Consider the following 15,978-nt stretch of genomic DNA (forward strand, 5'->3'; position numbering starts at 1 on the left):
AAACCCATCTTTTGTCCCACATCACAAGTATTCCACCTGAAGAACCCATAGCATCCAACGAAACCCACTCCACAAATCTTCCGCCCCAAATACTCCTAATAACCATGTCTGAAACCGAAGCTAATTTCGATTCTTGCAGACACACCACATGTGGATCCCACTTCCGGATTGCCAACTTCACCACCCTCCTTTTATCCGGGTCATTGAGACCATGGACATTCCATGAGATAATGCGTAGCTTCATTGGCAAATAGTAGAAATCTCCTTCCCTCTTCCCCTCTCCCTCTCCTCCTTTCATAATTGACACATGATATAAGATTCCTCACGTCCCTCTCCCCTTTCTCTGATGGAGTCCTACCCTTCCCTCCCACCTTTTGACTCATTTCAATGTCATGAAACCTGCACACAACCTGACTCCCTTCCCCCATATCTGACACACCAATAAGGGCGTCCGCTGTTCCCGCAATATCCTTCATCCACTCATGCCTCAACGCTTCAGTGTACTCATCATTCCCACCCCTCCTCAGGTTCAACCATCGCAGGGGGAAAAAGTAAATCATCCACCGCCATGTCACAGCAAGCCCGAGGTTTAAATCCGAACTCCTCTTCCCTAGAAGAAGTCGACATACCATCCCACTCGTCAAATGCAGAAGCAGAAGAAAAACTGCCTTCCCGAGGAGTACCCTAAGTGTCAACGGAAACATCATCTCTGTCAAGTCATCTGCCCAGGCAAAGTGAAGCAGCTCAACCCTTTAAGGGCCTTATGAAGCCGTAGTTCCTTTAATCACAGCAGCAGCGCATAATTGAATCTGAACATTGCAGCCCACATAAGTAGAAACATTCCCAAATCTCTTTACCACTGGGAGAACAGAACCTGTCATCCTTCCTTGACAATCCAGAACACAAAGACCCTTCTGATACCGCCTCGGAGTCCTCCACCAAACCTTCCTCTGACACAGCCTCAAATACAGGAGAGAACCTCCTAGAAACCAAGCCCAAACCTCCCTCCTCCAACCCCAAATTATTCAACATCATCCCACAAGAAGGGGTAGAAGTAGAAGAAACAGCAGAAGAAGAGCTTGGAGCTTCTATGAGAGAGGACTTACACGGATTAGAAACTTTGGGTACCCATTTTTGCTTTTTCTTTCTAGATCAGCGCTTTGGAAGATGATTGAGAGAACTCTGTGGTCCGAGTGAAGATGGGAGACATTCGTTCCTCCAAAGGCTGACTCAGACCATCTGACAGAGGATTAAAGCGGTTGTTGAGGGCCAAATCTTTCTGTCGCGAATGGTTCTGCACTTTCAGACTTGCACGTTTCCATCGATCAGTATCCTTCTGAGACCAAAACCCCTCTTGCAGAGCAACCTCTACAGCATTGATCCTCTGTGAACTCTTTTGAGTCGAACGAAGGCTGTTGGTGGCTCTGAATCCCTTATCGTGAGATGTCGTAGCAGAGTCCAACCCATGGAGCGAAGACATATCATCATATCTCTTCGTCAGGTGTGAATCAAAATCCTTAGAGAGCCAAGATGGGCTGATGACCTGCTTGGCTCGTTTTTAAAGGAAATGAACAGACCCTTACTTGGGCCCAAACTCACCTTTATGGATCGTGATCTCAATTTATTTGCTGGCCCAGAAGACAAATCACACATAAGAGCTCCCCCATTTGATCTAGAGGGCATTGGGCCTTTAAAGGTGTTAGAAGAAAAGGGCCCAAATGATGACTGGGAGCCCACCTTAGAACCACGCAGCTCAGGCCCAAAACCACCCTTATGACAAGCAGTTGGCCCATCTGGTCCATCAAACTCAGATTTAAAATTGGAGTCTCCCTCACGTGTGCAATCACGTGAGGAGACAGCTGCTTCCCACCTACAACGGGAAGAGTCCAGATGGCGGATGCGCGGCGATCTGATCAGGAAGCTTTCCACTTGCTTTTCACGTGCACGAGAGCGTGATCATCCCTGTCCTTCAACCACTGCCTTCACCTGAGCCTCCAATCTGGCCCCTAAACATTGATCACTGTGTCACCTACCCCTTCTCCTCCCCCATCGGTTTAGAAGCGTCTCTTCGAAAGAATGAAACAGACAACGGAACCATCAAGGGATCTATTTCTTCATGCAAAGCAATTTTGAAACCCCTCTGACTATATTCCACGATGATAAATGCCTGAAACTCCTCTCCTTCGTCAATGGTGATCACAATCCTTTCAGTATCACACATCTCAAAAACCTCAACTGCCCTAAGGCCACCACAGAGATCACCGACACTTTGGAAAAGCTTCTAGCACCATAAATGCATAGGAAGTCCGTACATGTTGATCCTTCTGCCATTGAATCTCATCCTCAGACCCGAACAGCCAACACGTGAGCACCAAGGTTCCAGGAACAACTGTGCTTTGCCCCACTTCTTTCCCCCTTTCAAAATCCTTTGGGCTTCGATTTCTGAGGTTAATCTTCTCACCCCACTTGCGATCTTCCAAATCCTCGCATTCCATTCTTCGATCCTTTCAAGACTTTCCAACTCTCTGTCGAACCAACCAACCAAACATGATATCATTATAATCTCATGGATCAACGTGTTGCGAGTATAAACTCTGAAAACGTGACCCTTGGTGATGGAGACACAATCCACCTCTCCGTTGTGATCAAGACGAGGGAGCCTTGCGACATCGAGAAGGGAACGATGCTCACCCATATGGACCAAAAACCTCAAAACAGCATAGAAACCAGAAAAAGAGAAAAAGAAAGAAAGAGAAAGGAAAGGATAACAGAGGATTTCACCGGAATGGATGACTTTGGGTTTTTTTCCTTTACATTATTATTTGTTTTAAATAAATAATTTTATTTTAGTACGTAATTATATGTGCTTGTAAATCTCTCTTAAATAACCTCAGATGTTATAGTATTATTTATTTTAAATCAATAATTTTCTTTTAGGTACTTAATTATTCTGCTTGTGCAGACATTTGAAATTTATTTATGATTACGTATATAAATTTCTGAAATATATTTCTATCCTAATAACTAATACAGTAGCATGAAATATTAATTTATAGATGATAAGATTATTAAACCACTAAATTAAGTTGGTTTCTCAAAGAAAATTACTGAATGTTCGAAATTACTGACTTAATTTTTTGATCTTGTTTATTTGCTAAAACAATAAACAATATAAGGAAGGTTGTGTGTATTTGCATTACCATATCCTTCTATCTGATTAGTGTGATGGCCTTGAAGACTAATTACTAAATGAAAAGGGAAAAAAAAGAGAATTGAGATTGTTAAGTCGAAAAGTTATGCAAAATTGAACCAAAAAAAAAAAAAAGAAAGTCGCAATGAAATCCCTACTTGAGGCAAACAAAACTTTCTAGAAGTTATTGTACATAAGTAGTAGTAGTTGTTCAATTTCTTTCATTAACTTCTTTTTTTCTTCCTTTCTTATGTTTTTTTGGTAGTCATAAAGGTGACGCAGAATTTCACATACTATGTTTTGAACATGATTGATTGAACAAATGGTGAATGTTTGATTGGTTCACTCAATTTGCTATGGCATGTGCTATTTTTTTAATAAATAAAGAATTTCTTTTGTTCTCCGCCCATAACCTATAATTTTGAAAAAAATCCTATCACCATTTTTGTCTGGGATGCATTAACTCTTCCCCTTACAGACACAAGTGTAGACCCAACTATATCTCATCAGAATGGAGCCCTTGAATCTGTCTTTTCTTGTGGCATCTTAACTTATTGTCACATCTGTATATGACTTCCTCATACATGAAAGTAATTACCCATTAGGTTCATGTGAAGATTCTTTCCTGTGTTGCATTTGATTCTCTATTATGTTCATTATATTAGTTTTACTTTTTTAGATGTGCTTCACATGGTCCATATTATCTGTATAACTTAACTATCTTTTGGCAGTAAAGATATGGCAAACTTTCATCGACCAAAAGCTTTATGGTATCCCCATGATAATGAGGTGGCAGTCAAGCAACAAGGGAAGCTACCTACCCAAGGACCGATGAAAATTATAGTGAAGAGCTTGGGGGGCAAAGGAAGTAAGCTTCATGTGGATGCTGAGGAGACCCTTTCTTCTGTCAAAGCAAAAGCCTCAAAAAAGCTAGGTTAGTCATCGTTCTCATGCATGTTTTTTTCTGCTTTGTTCTTTCATAGGGTTTACTTAGTAATTTAAGTAATTTTTATTTTCTTTTTAAGACATTGCCCATTATTCTCTCTCTCTTTAATTTTTTTTTTTTGGTGTGTGTGTGTGGGGAAAAACTGGAGCCTACTTTTTTACTTCTCTCTCTCTTCTTTGCAGATTTTAGACCATCAGAGCCCGTTCGAATATTTTATTCTGGAAAGGAGCTTGAAGACCATAAATCTCTTGCTGTGCAAAATGTTCGACCGAACTCGTTGCTTCATCTTGTTCGCACAAAAATACATTTGCTGCCAAGAGCACAGAAAGTTCCTGGTGAAAACAAGTCTTTACGTCCTCCTGGGGCATTTAAGAAGAGATCTGATCTTTCTGTGAAAGATGGCCATGTCTTCCTCATGGAGTAAGTTTCTTAAAAAATACCTTCCGAAAAAAAAAAAAAAAATGTTTCTTAAAAATCTTATCTTCACTTTTTGGCCCAAATGGGGTTTCTTCAAGTTGTGCATGTAGTTCACTGATCACTTGTTTGTTATTTATTCAGTTTTTACTCTCCTTATTCCCCTTGGTCAGTTTATGCTTTATGGGTTTTATGGAATGGTGAATATGTTGTTTTTGTTAATACTTTGCTTCTATGTGCTGCTGTTTTAACTATGTATCTAATTGGGCCATGGTTATCTAAATTCAGTAGCCCAACTCCATGAGGAGCTCGCTAAAATTACCACATCTAGGAAAAATACCTTGGCGAAGATAACAAGTTGACATGTATGTCTGTGAGTACTTACATGACCCAAAAAGAAAAAAAGTTTTTGACACGTATGTTCTTCAATACTTAGGTAGACCTCTGGTAGACCTCTAGAGGTAGTTGCCACCTTTATAATGTAGCACATTCACGTTGTCGTAATCTCCATATTACATACCCTCAATTGATATATTCCAACTTTGGGCAGAGTCAAGCCCAGAATTCTCGGACAAGACCTCCTCCATATGTCCGTCCACCATTGAGTCATCGACTGTATGCATCCACATTAGGATTTGGTGGCCCTAGATGAGTTTAGACATTTCCCCTAAGGATTATCATCATACCCTTCAGAGACAGTATCATGAGTCATGACCAACCTTGGTATTTTCCTAAATCATTGGGAGACATCACAAAGAAGGTCAAAGTTGACACTCCTAGTTATGATGATAGGGTAGATCATAATGCATTCCTGGACTGGCTAGCTGTAGTGGACCGGTTGCTTGTCATCCGACCCTAAAGTTTAAGCTCTTAGATGGTGTTGCTTACTCTCGCCCTAGTAAGCCTAAGACCCTCCCCATCCCTATTTGACGTGGGACGGACTCCTCTGACATTCTCCGCCACATGTTGGACAGTCAACGTTTGCATTTTGCCAAGATAAAGCTAGTTGATTTTGTGAAAAGATTCAGGTAAGGTGTCCAAAGGAGTTTAGAACACTTAAGTGGCTATTATCTTGTGGCCTGAGATGAAATAACATTTAAAAGAGAAATATTGCGTCACTTACTAGAAGATTTAGTTACTATGAGGAATTTGAGACCGATGTCTTCCATTTTTACTGATTATTTAGCTTGCTTTGTGCTTGAGGAGCTTATGATGAGATGTGATGTAAAAGCACTCTGGGTCACAGTTGCTAAATATATAAATGGGTTGAAACCAGATATTAAGAGACAGTTAACTTGAATTTTCATAATTAGTTGGAAGAAGCCTATCGTAAGGTTTTGTACAGTTTGGGAAATTCTATAGGCTTCCCAATTTTAGGCGACTTCTCAAGTTGGGGAATCCTGGCAAAGGATAAGTCTCTTTTGAGAGATTCCGCGGGTAGGGGTGCACACTGGACCAAATAAAACCATGATTAGGTGCAAACCGTGCAGATTGTTTCAGTGCCGAAGGACTATCAGTTCAGTCCCGGTTCCATGATTCGTTGAATCTTTCAAAACGGTTTGATTCGCAATTTTATGGCCAAACAAATCAATGTGGTCCGAACTGAACACTTAAGGAAAAAAAAGTAGCCTGAATTGAACCATCAATTACAATACATGCACATAAGGTTTCAGTTTGATTGATTGATTGTTTATATTCATCATGGAACTATCTACACATGATCAAACCTGTACATATCTCATTTTCTGAAGTGAAAATCATTCTTATCTGAATTGTTACCTGACCTCACACCCGCAACCCTCTATCAAACCCAAATCTGTCCGCCATTATTTGGGTCAACATTTAGCCTGTGATGTTGTGGCCCGAATTTGGTCCATTTATGACCTGACGACCTGTAGGATGAGCTTTGTGTGGGCCCAAGCCCACCAAACCTCTGGGGGTTCCTGATATATAAGGGTGCTTAGGGTTTGGAGTGGGATTTGATTGAGACACTGAAAATTGCAGAGAAAGAGAGTGAGGGGCTGAAACTTGTAATCTCCTATTTTTTTGCATAGTGAAAACTTTCGCCGGATCTCCACCGTGGATGTAGGTTTTGCCGAACCTCGCTAAATCTTTGTGTTCTTTGTGTGTGGGGTGATTACTTTTCTCTCTTGTTTCTTGATCTATTCTTTCGTTCGCTGCGTTTGTCGTGACATAGCCCATCCCTATTGCGAATTCCTGTAAGCTATTTCTGCTCCGTCATTAAATTACTCCAGCCCTCAGTCTCCTCTCCTCCTTCCCTTACCCTAAGATATATATATATATATATATTGATAACCCATAAACATTTAGCGATACTCAAAACAGCATCTTCAACTCAAAATCGATTTCAGTGCGATGTTATCCAAGTATGTTGGATAAATGAATCAAGGGTTGTGTACAATTCTGAAAAGCCCATTTATTTCTCAAGGAAATCTGAATTCGATCTGCTTGAAGAATTGTTAATAAGTGCTTTCATTTATATGGAAACAACAGAAAATAAGTGTCAAGTTATGCAAGAAAGTTCTACACAATTTCAAAGAAGTATGACTCGAGAGAGTTGAGCATAAGGAGATTTGTGACAAGAATAAGATTCAGTTGAAGAAATTCTTGTTTATCTGAATTATGAAGGTAGAATAGCAGTCCTCCATGACATTGTTTAAGCTTGTTTGTTAAACAAATTCAGCAAAGGTTAATTCATAAAAAAAAGAAATATAATTAAGATCACAGGTCTTCATTTGATGATTTGTGAATATAAATTCTAACAAGGGAGGAGGTAAGGTGTTCTTATTTTATTATTGTAGAGAAATTTAATTTAATTTTGGTGCTCATTGTTTGTGCGTTCGAATGGGTTGAGAAATGACAGAAAATCCTTTTTTCTATACATCTCGAGGAGAATCAATTTCAAGAGAAAATCATGTCCGCCTGAAGTTTTGGGTTTTAGTACAGGACATCTTACTTCATTTCTCATTTTTCAGAATAAGAATTACAACTTTTAAAAACTTTATATATTCTTTTTCTTATTTATAGAGACAATCTCATGTCCTTTTAGGTCACTTATTGGTGAAGTAATTTTAAAAAAGGTCATCCTTTGTGTTTTAGAATTGTGGAGCCTTTAAATGGCTGCTAAGTTGTAAAAGTAAATTGATTAACTAGAATGTGCTTTTGATTCATGTAGCCGACCCCAAGTAATTGAGAAAAAGGCTTGGTTGTTGTTGTTGTAGAATGTGCTTTTGATTAATAGAATTTCAATGAGAGTTTCTTTTTTTTTTTTTGTGGATCCTGGGCACTGCGTGGTCTGTATGGTTTTTGTTGAAAGCTTGAGCTTCATTTTTGTTCTTCAATTTGCTTCTTGTTTGCTTGTGTATTTACTTGTATTTTATGGAAATTTCAGAGCAATATTCATTTTTATCATTATATTTGAAGGTACTGTGAGGAAAGACCATTACTCCTGGGAAACCTTGGGATGGGTGCCAGACTGTGTACCTACTATCAGAAATCAGCCCCAAGTGATCAAACTGGAACCTTGTTGCGCAATGGAAACAACAGTTTGGGAAGTGTCCTCACACTTGATCCTGCTGATAAATCCCCTTTCCTTGGAGATATAAAGGCTGGTTGCACTCAATCATGCCTTGAAACTAACATGTATAGGGCTCCCATTTTTCCTCAGAAAGTTTCATCATCTGACTATCTGTTGGTTCGTTCTGCGAAGGGAAAGCTTTCTATTAGACGCATCGACAGGCTGGACGTTGTTGGACAACAGGTTATAATGAATTCTTCTTTGTAGCAGTCCTTTACCTGAAACCTGCTCTTTTAACTTCTAAAGAATGTTACTTTTGATTTCCTTGTAATTGATGCTATTGTTACTGATAATGATATTTTTTTGGGTGTTTATGTCCTTGCCCTTTTTTTACATTATTAAATCTTGAAAAATAGCATATTGTTGTTTAGAATGCATGCTAGTTCTTTTATTGTACTAATTCCGTGTACATGCCTTAGCAGGGTATGAGGGCTTCTTTCCACGATCATGTGTAGCCATTTGTTGGCTTGTGAATGAAAGACGGCCACTACTGTTATGTGCCCAAAAAGAGTTCTGCATATAGACAGGCACATTTAAAGGATGTTGTAAACATTGATCTGGCTTTTTGAAAAATATTGGTGGAAAAGAAATGAAATAGAATTGTTAGTTGCTCAGATTATTTTATAAATTTCTGAGATACTGCCATTTGGAGTGCCGTTAGATGTTACTTAAATATTGTCTATTATAATTGGATTCAGATCAAAATAGTCCCTGGTTCCAATACGACAAGGCACCTTGTAGGATTCCATGTTAATTAGTTTTTCAACTCCTGCTAACTACTGTTACTGGTAGGCGGTGTAAATTTATAAAAGTTCAGCTAATGTGTGATCGAATTTGTCTCACCGGGTTTTATTTTTTTCTCTGTAGGAGCCTCACATGGAGGTAATGACTCCTGGAACAAAAAGTGTGCAGACATACATTATCAACAGGCTCTTGGTGTACATGTATCGTGGGTTTAATGCAGTTGAAAAGCATGGCTGGCTTCCTCGCATCCGTGCGGATGAGCTGTCTGCACAATTCCCTAACATCTCTGAAGCCTTTCTTCGGAAAAGATTAAAGAATTGTGCCGATTTGCAGGTAGTCCTGCTTTAATATTATTTTTTGGATTGGCAGCACAAACGTTTGCAGAAGCTTTGTTGTTGGGATGTTTTTATTTTCTGTTAACCTGTATGCTTAACATACATATGCAATCCATCAGAAAGGATCAAATGGACAGCTGTTTTGGGTTATGAGGCGCAATTTCCGCATTCCATTGGAGGAGGAATTAAGAAGAATGGTGACACCTGAAAATGTGAGTTCTGCTATATGATGTTTGCATTTCCTTCATGTTAATGAATTAAACATCACTATAGTTGTAAATTGTTGGAAGCTTTACAGTTATCTTATAATTTGGAATCGTTTCTGATAAAAGAATTTTACACTTGAGAAGAAATATCCTATCACGAATGATGAGTTCACTGTGTAACTTGTCAAGTTTGAACATTGTGGTTGTTGGCCCTCCAAAATAAGAAAGATGAGAAACTTTAATAAAGAAAAAGCTTAAATTTTTTCTCATGCCTTACAAGTTTCAAGTTAAATATCAAAAATGGAAATTACCTAGAGGGGAGGTTAGAAAGAGGCTTAATTTTATTTTGCACAAAGTGGCTGCTCTCATACTTGATCTGCATTTGCACGCTTACCGACCCGAGTTATTGTCGTTGCACCTATGCCTTTCATTAGATTGAAATTTAATTGAATTATGATTTTCATTGAAGAGAGAGGCAGGAAATTTGATGAATTTGTGTAATTTTTCCATGAAATGATAAATGAAGCATTTATTTTATGATTTAAATCTTAAAAAATGTGGAAATTTTAAATTATTACTCCCTCCGTCCCATAATAGATGTCCATTATGGGGAGTAGAACTTTTTAAGGGGACATGTAATTATTGCATTGTCCCCTTGAAAATTTACAAAGATACCCTTTCAAGTTTAAATATATATATAATCAATTTTGAATTTTTTTTAAATTTTAAGGGTTTTTTATGGAAAGATGTGAAATATGTTGTTTAAATTTGGTAAGTGGACAAGTATTTTGGGACAACCCAAAAAGGAAAGATGGACAACTATTATGGGACGGAGGGAGTATACTTTTAAAAAAGTAAAAGGAACTTTGACATTATATTTGCAAGAATACAAACCTAAAATTTAATATATGGAATGAAAAAATAAAAACCTAAAATTTAAGGCTCCTCAAAACAATCCCTTGTTTAATTATCTTTAGCTGATTGAAACTTCTCAGGATAGCAAATCCTCTAGCATCGATCCATCACTACAAGTACCTATAATGGTGAGTAAGAAGTGGGGAGGGGTGAGCTTGGAAAGCCCAATACGCAGCAATCTAACCAATCGTCAATAAACACCATAAAACTAGCAAATATTATATTTTCCTTAATTTTTAATAAGTAAGTCAATTTAGTTTGCCAAGTTCAATCATACACATATAAATAATGATATGTACAATTTTTTTTGATAAGTAATGATATGTACAAATTAAACTTCAGTAATTTATTTAACTCTCTCTCAATGTTCACGTTAGGCAAATTAAGTCACCTAATCATCATAAAAATCATTATCCCATCACAAAAATTGAAATCCATGACGGCTTCAAGGAGAATGTCGAGATGCCATAGGAAAACTCTCCCATCAGCCGATCCATGACTAGGCCCACCCACTGCAGGACCTTGTGTAATTTGTGCAGCGGAATAGGTTGTGAATTTTAAATTGAAAAACAGTTTAGAGAGGGATAAATCGATGTCATGTGCTACTTCACTCAAATCGTTGCTTGATGAGACATTTACTAAATTAAAGCAATCACACAGCAGTAAAAATAAGCAAGTATAGTGAGTTAGGAAGACACTGGATTTCAGTGAGGAAAACCAATTGGAAAAACCTAGAGGACTTTCATGCTGTCCCAAGCGAAACAATCCATTATGTGTGAGGCAAAGTACACTGAACTTTGATTCAAGCTCACACCCCTTCACTCTATCAAGACCCAACTTGCTGAACGCTTCCGGCTTTGCGACACCCTGTCCAACATCTCAGGACATCAGGCTTACTCGAACCTTGTAGAAGGATTGCTGGTGGATCAACAACACTCCGCGAATGCTTTGACCCTTTCAAAGTGTGATCATCCTTCAAATCTGAATTCGATGTAGAAGGATAAAAATCTGCTTTCTCTAAACGGTATTGATGAATTCTTTAATAGGTCGTACTCCAATCAGAATAAGGATAACACTCTAAATCACTTGTATATATAATTTGTATGCTGTCAAAGGAAAATAAACACACTGAAAATTCTCACAAAGTTGGCTCTCGAAGTATGCTAAAAATTGTGTGCAAAAAGCCGTGAAAACCCAAGTGAGAAAACATGTTTAAATAGATTTTTGAAAACCTAATTATACTTGAAAAACAAGTCAATTTCGTACATGGTATGAATTGCAAAAATCTAGCCAAAAAGAGGACAAAAACAGACCATTTTAGTCTGCAAGAGCGCAACCGGTTAGTGATTTTTCGTTTGAAAAACAATTTTGAAAACTTAACTGCGCAACCGGTTCCGTGTCACGCAACTGGTTCCGCAGAGGCAGTTAGATAAAACATATTCTTTGAAAATCATCCCAAGTCCCTAGCTCTCAAAACTCACTAGTGTCCTTACACACACACTTGCCTCTCTAAAGTATTTTTCTCATCATCACGGAGTGCATCAATGTGTAAAACGTGATCCATCTTCAATTCCACATCCGATCTTCGACTCTTGAAAATCAAACCGAAAATTACAACTTGATTTGACTTGTTTTGACGCTGAAATTTGCCAATATACAATGTAATATCCCACACCTGCTCTCTGTCTGACGATAGAAGGGCATCCTCTTAAATTCCCCCGCAGGTTGATAGGGGCGTTCAACATATCTGTAATTGAACTTGCTTATCACTAAGTCATGATCCAACTTAGACTAATAATATTAAATTCTGTTGGCTAACCCTTAAGTCATAAACTAATCTGGACACAACTCATCCAGTATCATATCCTATCCATCGAACTCCATATTCCTTGTAACTGGAAGAGTGCACAACCCTCCAGATAGGTGCAAGGGATCGCATAGCTTCTAATACATGTACCTTAGTGGTTGGGGTCATACACAATTTCCCAAGGTTCACTGAAGCAAATGGAAAATGACACAAGTCTTCCTACAACAGTAAGCAAGACCAAAGATACTCCGATCACCGTCGGAGCCTAGATTTCTATAGGGAAATCTGGGAAAAGCCTGAAGAACTGTTTTTACTCTGAAAATAACTCAAAATATATTGATAAAGACTTGAATACAACTGATAAGAGGGCTGTCCCTTTTATAAGGCAAGAATTAATGACACTTACTTTTCCTAGACTGACTTTCAAAATACCCACAAAACATTAATAATGACTTCTACTATTCCCATAACAATTTCAGATTCCCATATTATAATTACTTAGGGCCCGCGCTATGATATTGTTTTTCTGATATTGGTATTCAAATTTGGGTCCATATATTGTTTGGGACGACTGATATTGGTTTGGAATAATTCATAACATATCAGATTTTTTGGCCTAAACTCATATCACCAAATTGGTGATATTGTGTGTTCTGGTATTGTAGTGGAAGAACTAAAGCAAATTTCCAAATTTCCCAAAAGATATTTTCGTTACCAAATATGGTTCCGATTTCTTCCCAAAACACTCCTACAACAAAACGGTTGTTTTGGTATTGACCAAAAACATAACGCCTAAAACACATTGCATGCCAAACGGGCCCTTACTAAATAGACTTTGACTAGATACTTACCAAGGCACCATTGACTGCCATAATCTTGACTAAGGTACCATTAATGATTTCCATCATTCACTCACCTTATACCGCTGATATGAGGTAGCTCTGCTCAATGATAGGTGCACCATAAGTTGTTCGAATGTGCACAAAGTTTGTCCATAAAATAAAGATCATGGTCTTGTCACTCTTGCACAAAGTTTGACCGCATGATCAGTATCCCAGCCTCACACACTGTTCGACCAGTATCATCTTGGTCTCGCACAGTTTTGATTGTGGATCTGCTTTGTTATTTGCTAGTTTATATATCTCTTCAGATCATGTGGTAAATTTTAATTCAAGGATGTGTATGGTAAAGCATAATGTTATATGTGTAAGAGAGTATGTATGATGTGGTTGACTACATGTGGTTCATTATGTTCAAATATTGTGTGGTGTCTGCATATGTGGCACTTCATATCAGCTCATGTGATAACAGCTGTATTGTGTGAAAATTTACTTTTTCTTGGCATAATCAACATGCCTTTTGGTTTACCAATCTCTGGATTTGGGCATTATTTTAAAATCTTGTTGGGCATAGCCTTAGAGGTAGAGAGAAATTTAGATGAATGAAAGCAGGTTAGAGAAAGAAAGAAGTTGACGAGCTAGAAACTCTTTAGGTGAAATTGCATATATGTAAGAACTGAAAGTTACATTGTCTTAACTAGGAAGCCTCAATCAAACCACATGCTATCACATCTTCCATTTATATCTCAACCCACATAAGTTTTAGTCTTCTTTGTCCCCTATTGTTACCCTTAGTTTTGGCTTTTATTACCTTAGCATTACTTTCAAATCTCAGTGTTGACCAAATCACCCTTCGTCGGTGGTCCAGTGCAGTTATTGGTCTTTGTTGCACACGGCCAAATCACTTAATTGATTTTCTCTCATTTTATTTCCAGTGGGTGCTACTTCAACAGCATCAAGTATCTGTTAAATTTCTAATTTTATCCGTTATACACCCTCTTATCATTCTCAGCTCAGTCATGCTCATTTCATGTATACGTTGTTTGTTTAACTGTTCAACATTCTATAACGTATATCATGGCTGTCTCATCCTTTCTTGTCTTGCTTTTCTCATGGTTGGTAATTACAGATATGAATAAAAATTCCATTTTGTTAAAAAGTCATGTAAATCTCTTAGTATCATGTTTTCCTTGTTTTCTGATGCTTTCCACATTCTTATTATTTAATTGTTTTAATTCTAATTTTTATGGCCTAGGTCTGTGCCTATGAAAGCATGCAAGCTGGCCAGTACCGGCTCAAGCGGTTAGGAATTACAAAGCTGACTCATCCCAATGGCCTTTCGTCTGCAATGAATCAGCTTCCAGATGAAGCAATTGCTTTAGCTGCTGCATCACACATTGAAAGGGAACTGCAGATAACTCCATGGAACTTGAGCAGCAATTTTGTTGCTTGTACAAACCAGGTAAAGTAGTTCAATCTGATTAATATGTATTGTTTTGCATGATTATTTGGTGGTTGGGAAAATATTTGTTGGAGAATTGTATGGCAATGTTGTTGAGGGAGTTTTAATACTGCAGAACTCCTTGCTTTGAAAGCAGTCAACGCACTTAGGCTATTGCCAAATTGCCCAAAATCCTGTCAGGAGACTGAAATTCTAGCTTCACTGCTAAATTTGAGCTTTTATTTGAACCTTTAGAAGTTCTGATTCTCTATCAATCTTTTTATTTCAGTTATTGCAATATTCAGGATCATTTATAATGACTCACTTTGTCATTCCCCCATAAACTTGTCGGTCACATTTCTGAAGCATGATGCTAGGACAGTTATATCTTACTTTTCAGTCCATACACTTCTATTCTGAGCTTCGTTTCGTTTTGTTTCTTCAGGATAGAGAAAATATTGAACGTCTGGAAATCACTGGTGTTGGTGATCCATCTGGACGGGGCCTGGGTTTCAGCTATGTCCGTACTGCTCCAAAGGCACCAGTGTCTAATGTGATGACGAAGAAAAAAGCAGCTGTTCCTCGAGGAGGTTCAACTGTAACCGGAACAGATGCTGATCTACGTAGATTGAGCATGGAAGCTGCACGAGAGGTATGTCTGTCTTTCACCATCCATAGAGAGGATAATAAAAACTCGTGTTATAATTAATTTCTATTTCAGTTTGATCAGCCTAATTCCAAATAATCTCTACATAAAAATGTTCTGTAACTTGAATACTTATATAAGCTCTAGAAACTATTTCTTAGGTTCCTTTGGTAGAGAATTGGTTAAAATTTGCAGTATTAATAGCTAAAGGGAAAGCTTCCATTAATTGTTCAGAACCAAGTGTGTGCCAAATGGTCACAGCTTTACAAATGTTCTGGGCAAAGTCTCTGTGTTTTATTATTCTAAAAACTAATTTTCTACATATGCAATCTATTTCTACCAATTATTGTGAACTTCACAATATGTGTCAACAAATGGATTCAAAGGATTGGACAGTGTCTTATTCTTCAAATCAGTGGCTTATATCAGACCACATCAATACCATATTGTTTTGAAGGGAACAATTTACCAAGATACCGTTACTAAATGGCTTCCCTTATCTCTTTTCTAGTTCTCTCTCTACACCACTGTAGCCATTACCTAATCGCAAAATCAAATTTGTCCATCGCTCAAGATACTTAGAGAATTTTTATTTTTATTAGTCAAGATAACTTAGAGAATTTCGACATAGAAGATCCTAGTCCATTTATAAATCCAAATTTCTTGAAATATGAATACTTTTGAGTAGGAAGAGCCAAGATAGGAAGAGTATTAGTGTAGGAAGAGTAGCTTAAAAATATTCTTTTGGGTTGCATTACCAATACAGATTTCCAACTAGAGTCAACCTTCTTTTGAGTTGCCACATGCTTATATAGTAGATGACGGCTGAGATTTCTTGATATATTAATGTCCAATAATCTACTGAAACATTTAATAATTCAACAATAATTAGTTAAT

General features: G+C 37.8%; 1 protein-coding gene across 1 annotated transcript in view; it reads left to right on the forward strand.

The window, feature by feature from the left end:
- Window positions 1–15,978, forward strand: part of LOC132300267 (transcription initiation factor TFIID subunit 1) — a 56,766-nt gene that overhangs the window by 35,001 nt on the left and 5,787 nt on the right. Inside the window, exons 11-17 of the mRNA XM_059797285.1 lie at window positions 3,922–4,124; window positions 4,319–4,556; window positions 7,995–8,331; window positions 9,016–9,225; window positions 9,347–9,439; window positions 14,250–14,456; window positions 14,881–15,087. Coding sequence (XP_059653268.1) covers window positions 3,922–4,124; window positions 4,319–4,556; window positions 7,995–8,331; window positions 9,016–9,225; window positions 9,347–9,439; window positions 14,250–14,456; window positions 14,881–15,087 — 1,495 coding nt within the window. The remainder of the gene's footprint in view (window positions 1–3,921; window positions 4,125–4,318; window positions 4,557–7,994; window positions 8,332–9,015; window positions 9,226–9,346; window positions 9,440–14,249; window positions 14,457–14,880; window positions 15,088–15,978) is intronic.

The sequence above is a fragment of the Cornus florida genome, unplaced genomic scaffold (assembly GCF_030987335.1).
Source record: "Cornus florida cultivar Cherokee Brave unplaced genomic scaffold, ASM3098733v1 CherokeeBrave_3.0.0_Hap2_Chr03, whole genome shotgun sequence".
Lineage (NCBI taxonomy): Eukaryota > Viridiplantae > Streptophyta > Magnoliopsida > Cornales > Cornaceae > Cornus > Cornus florida.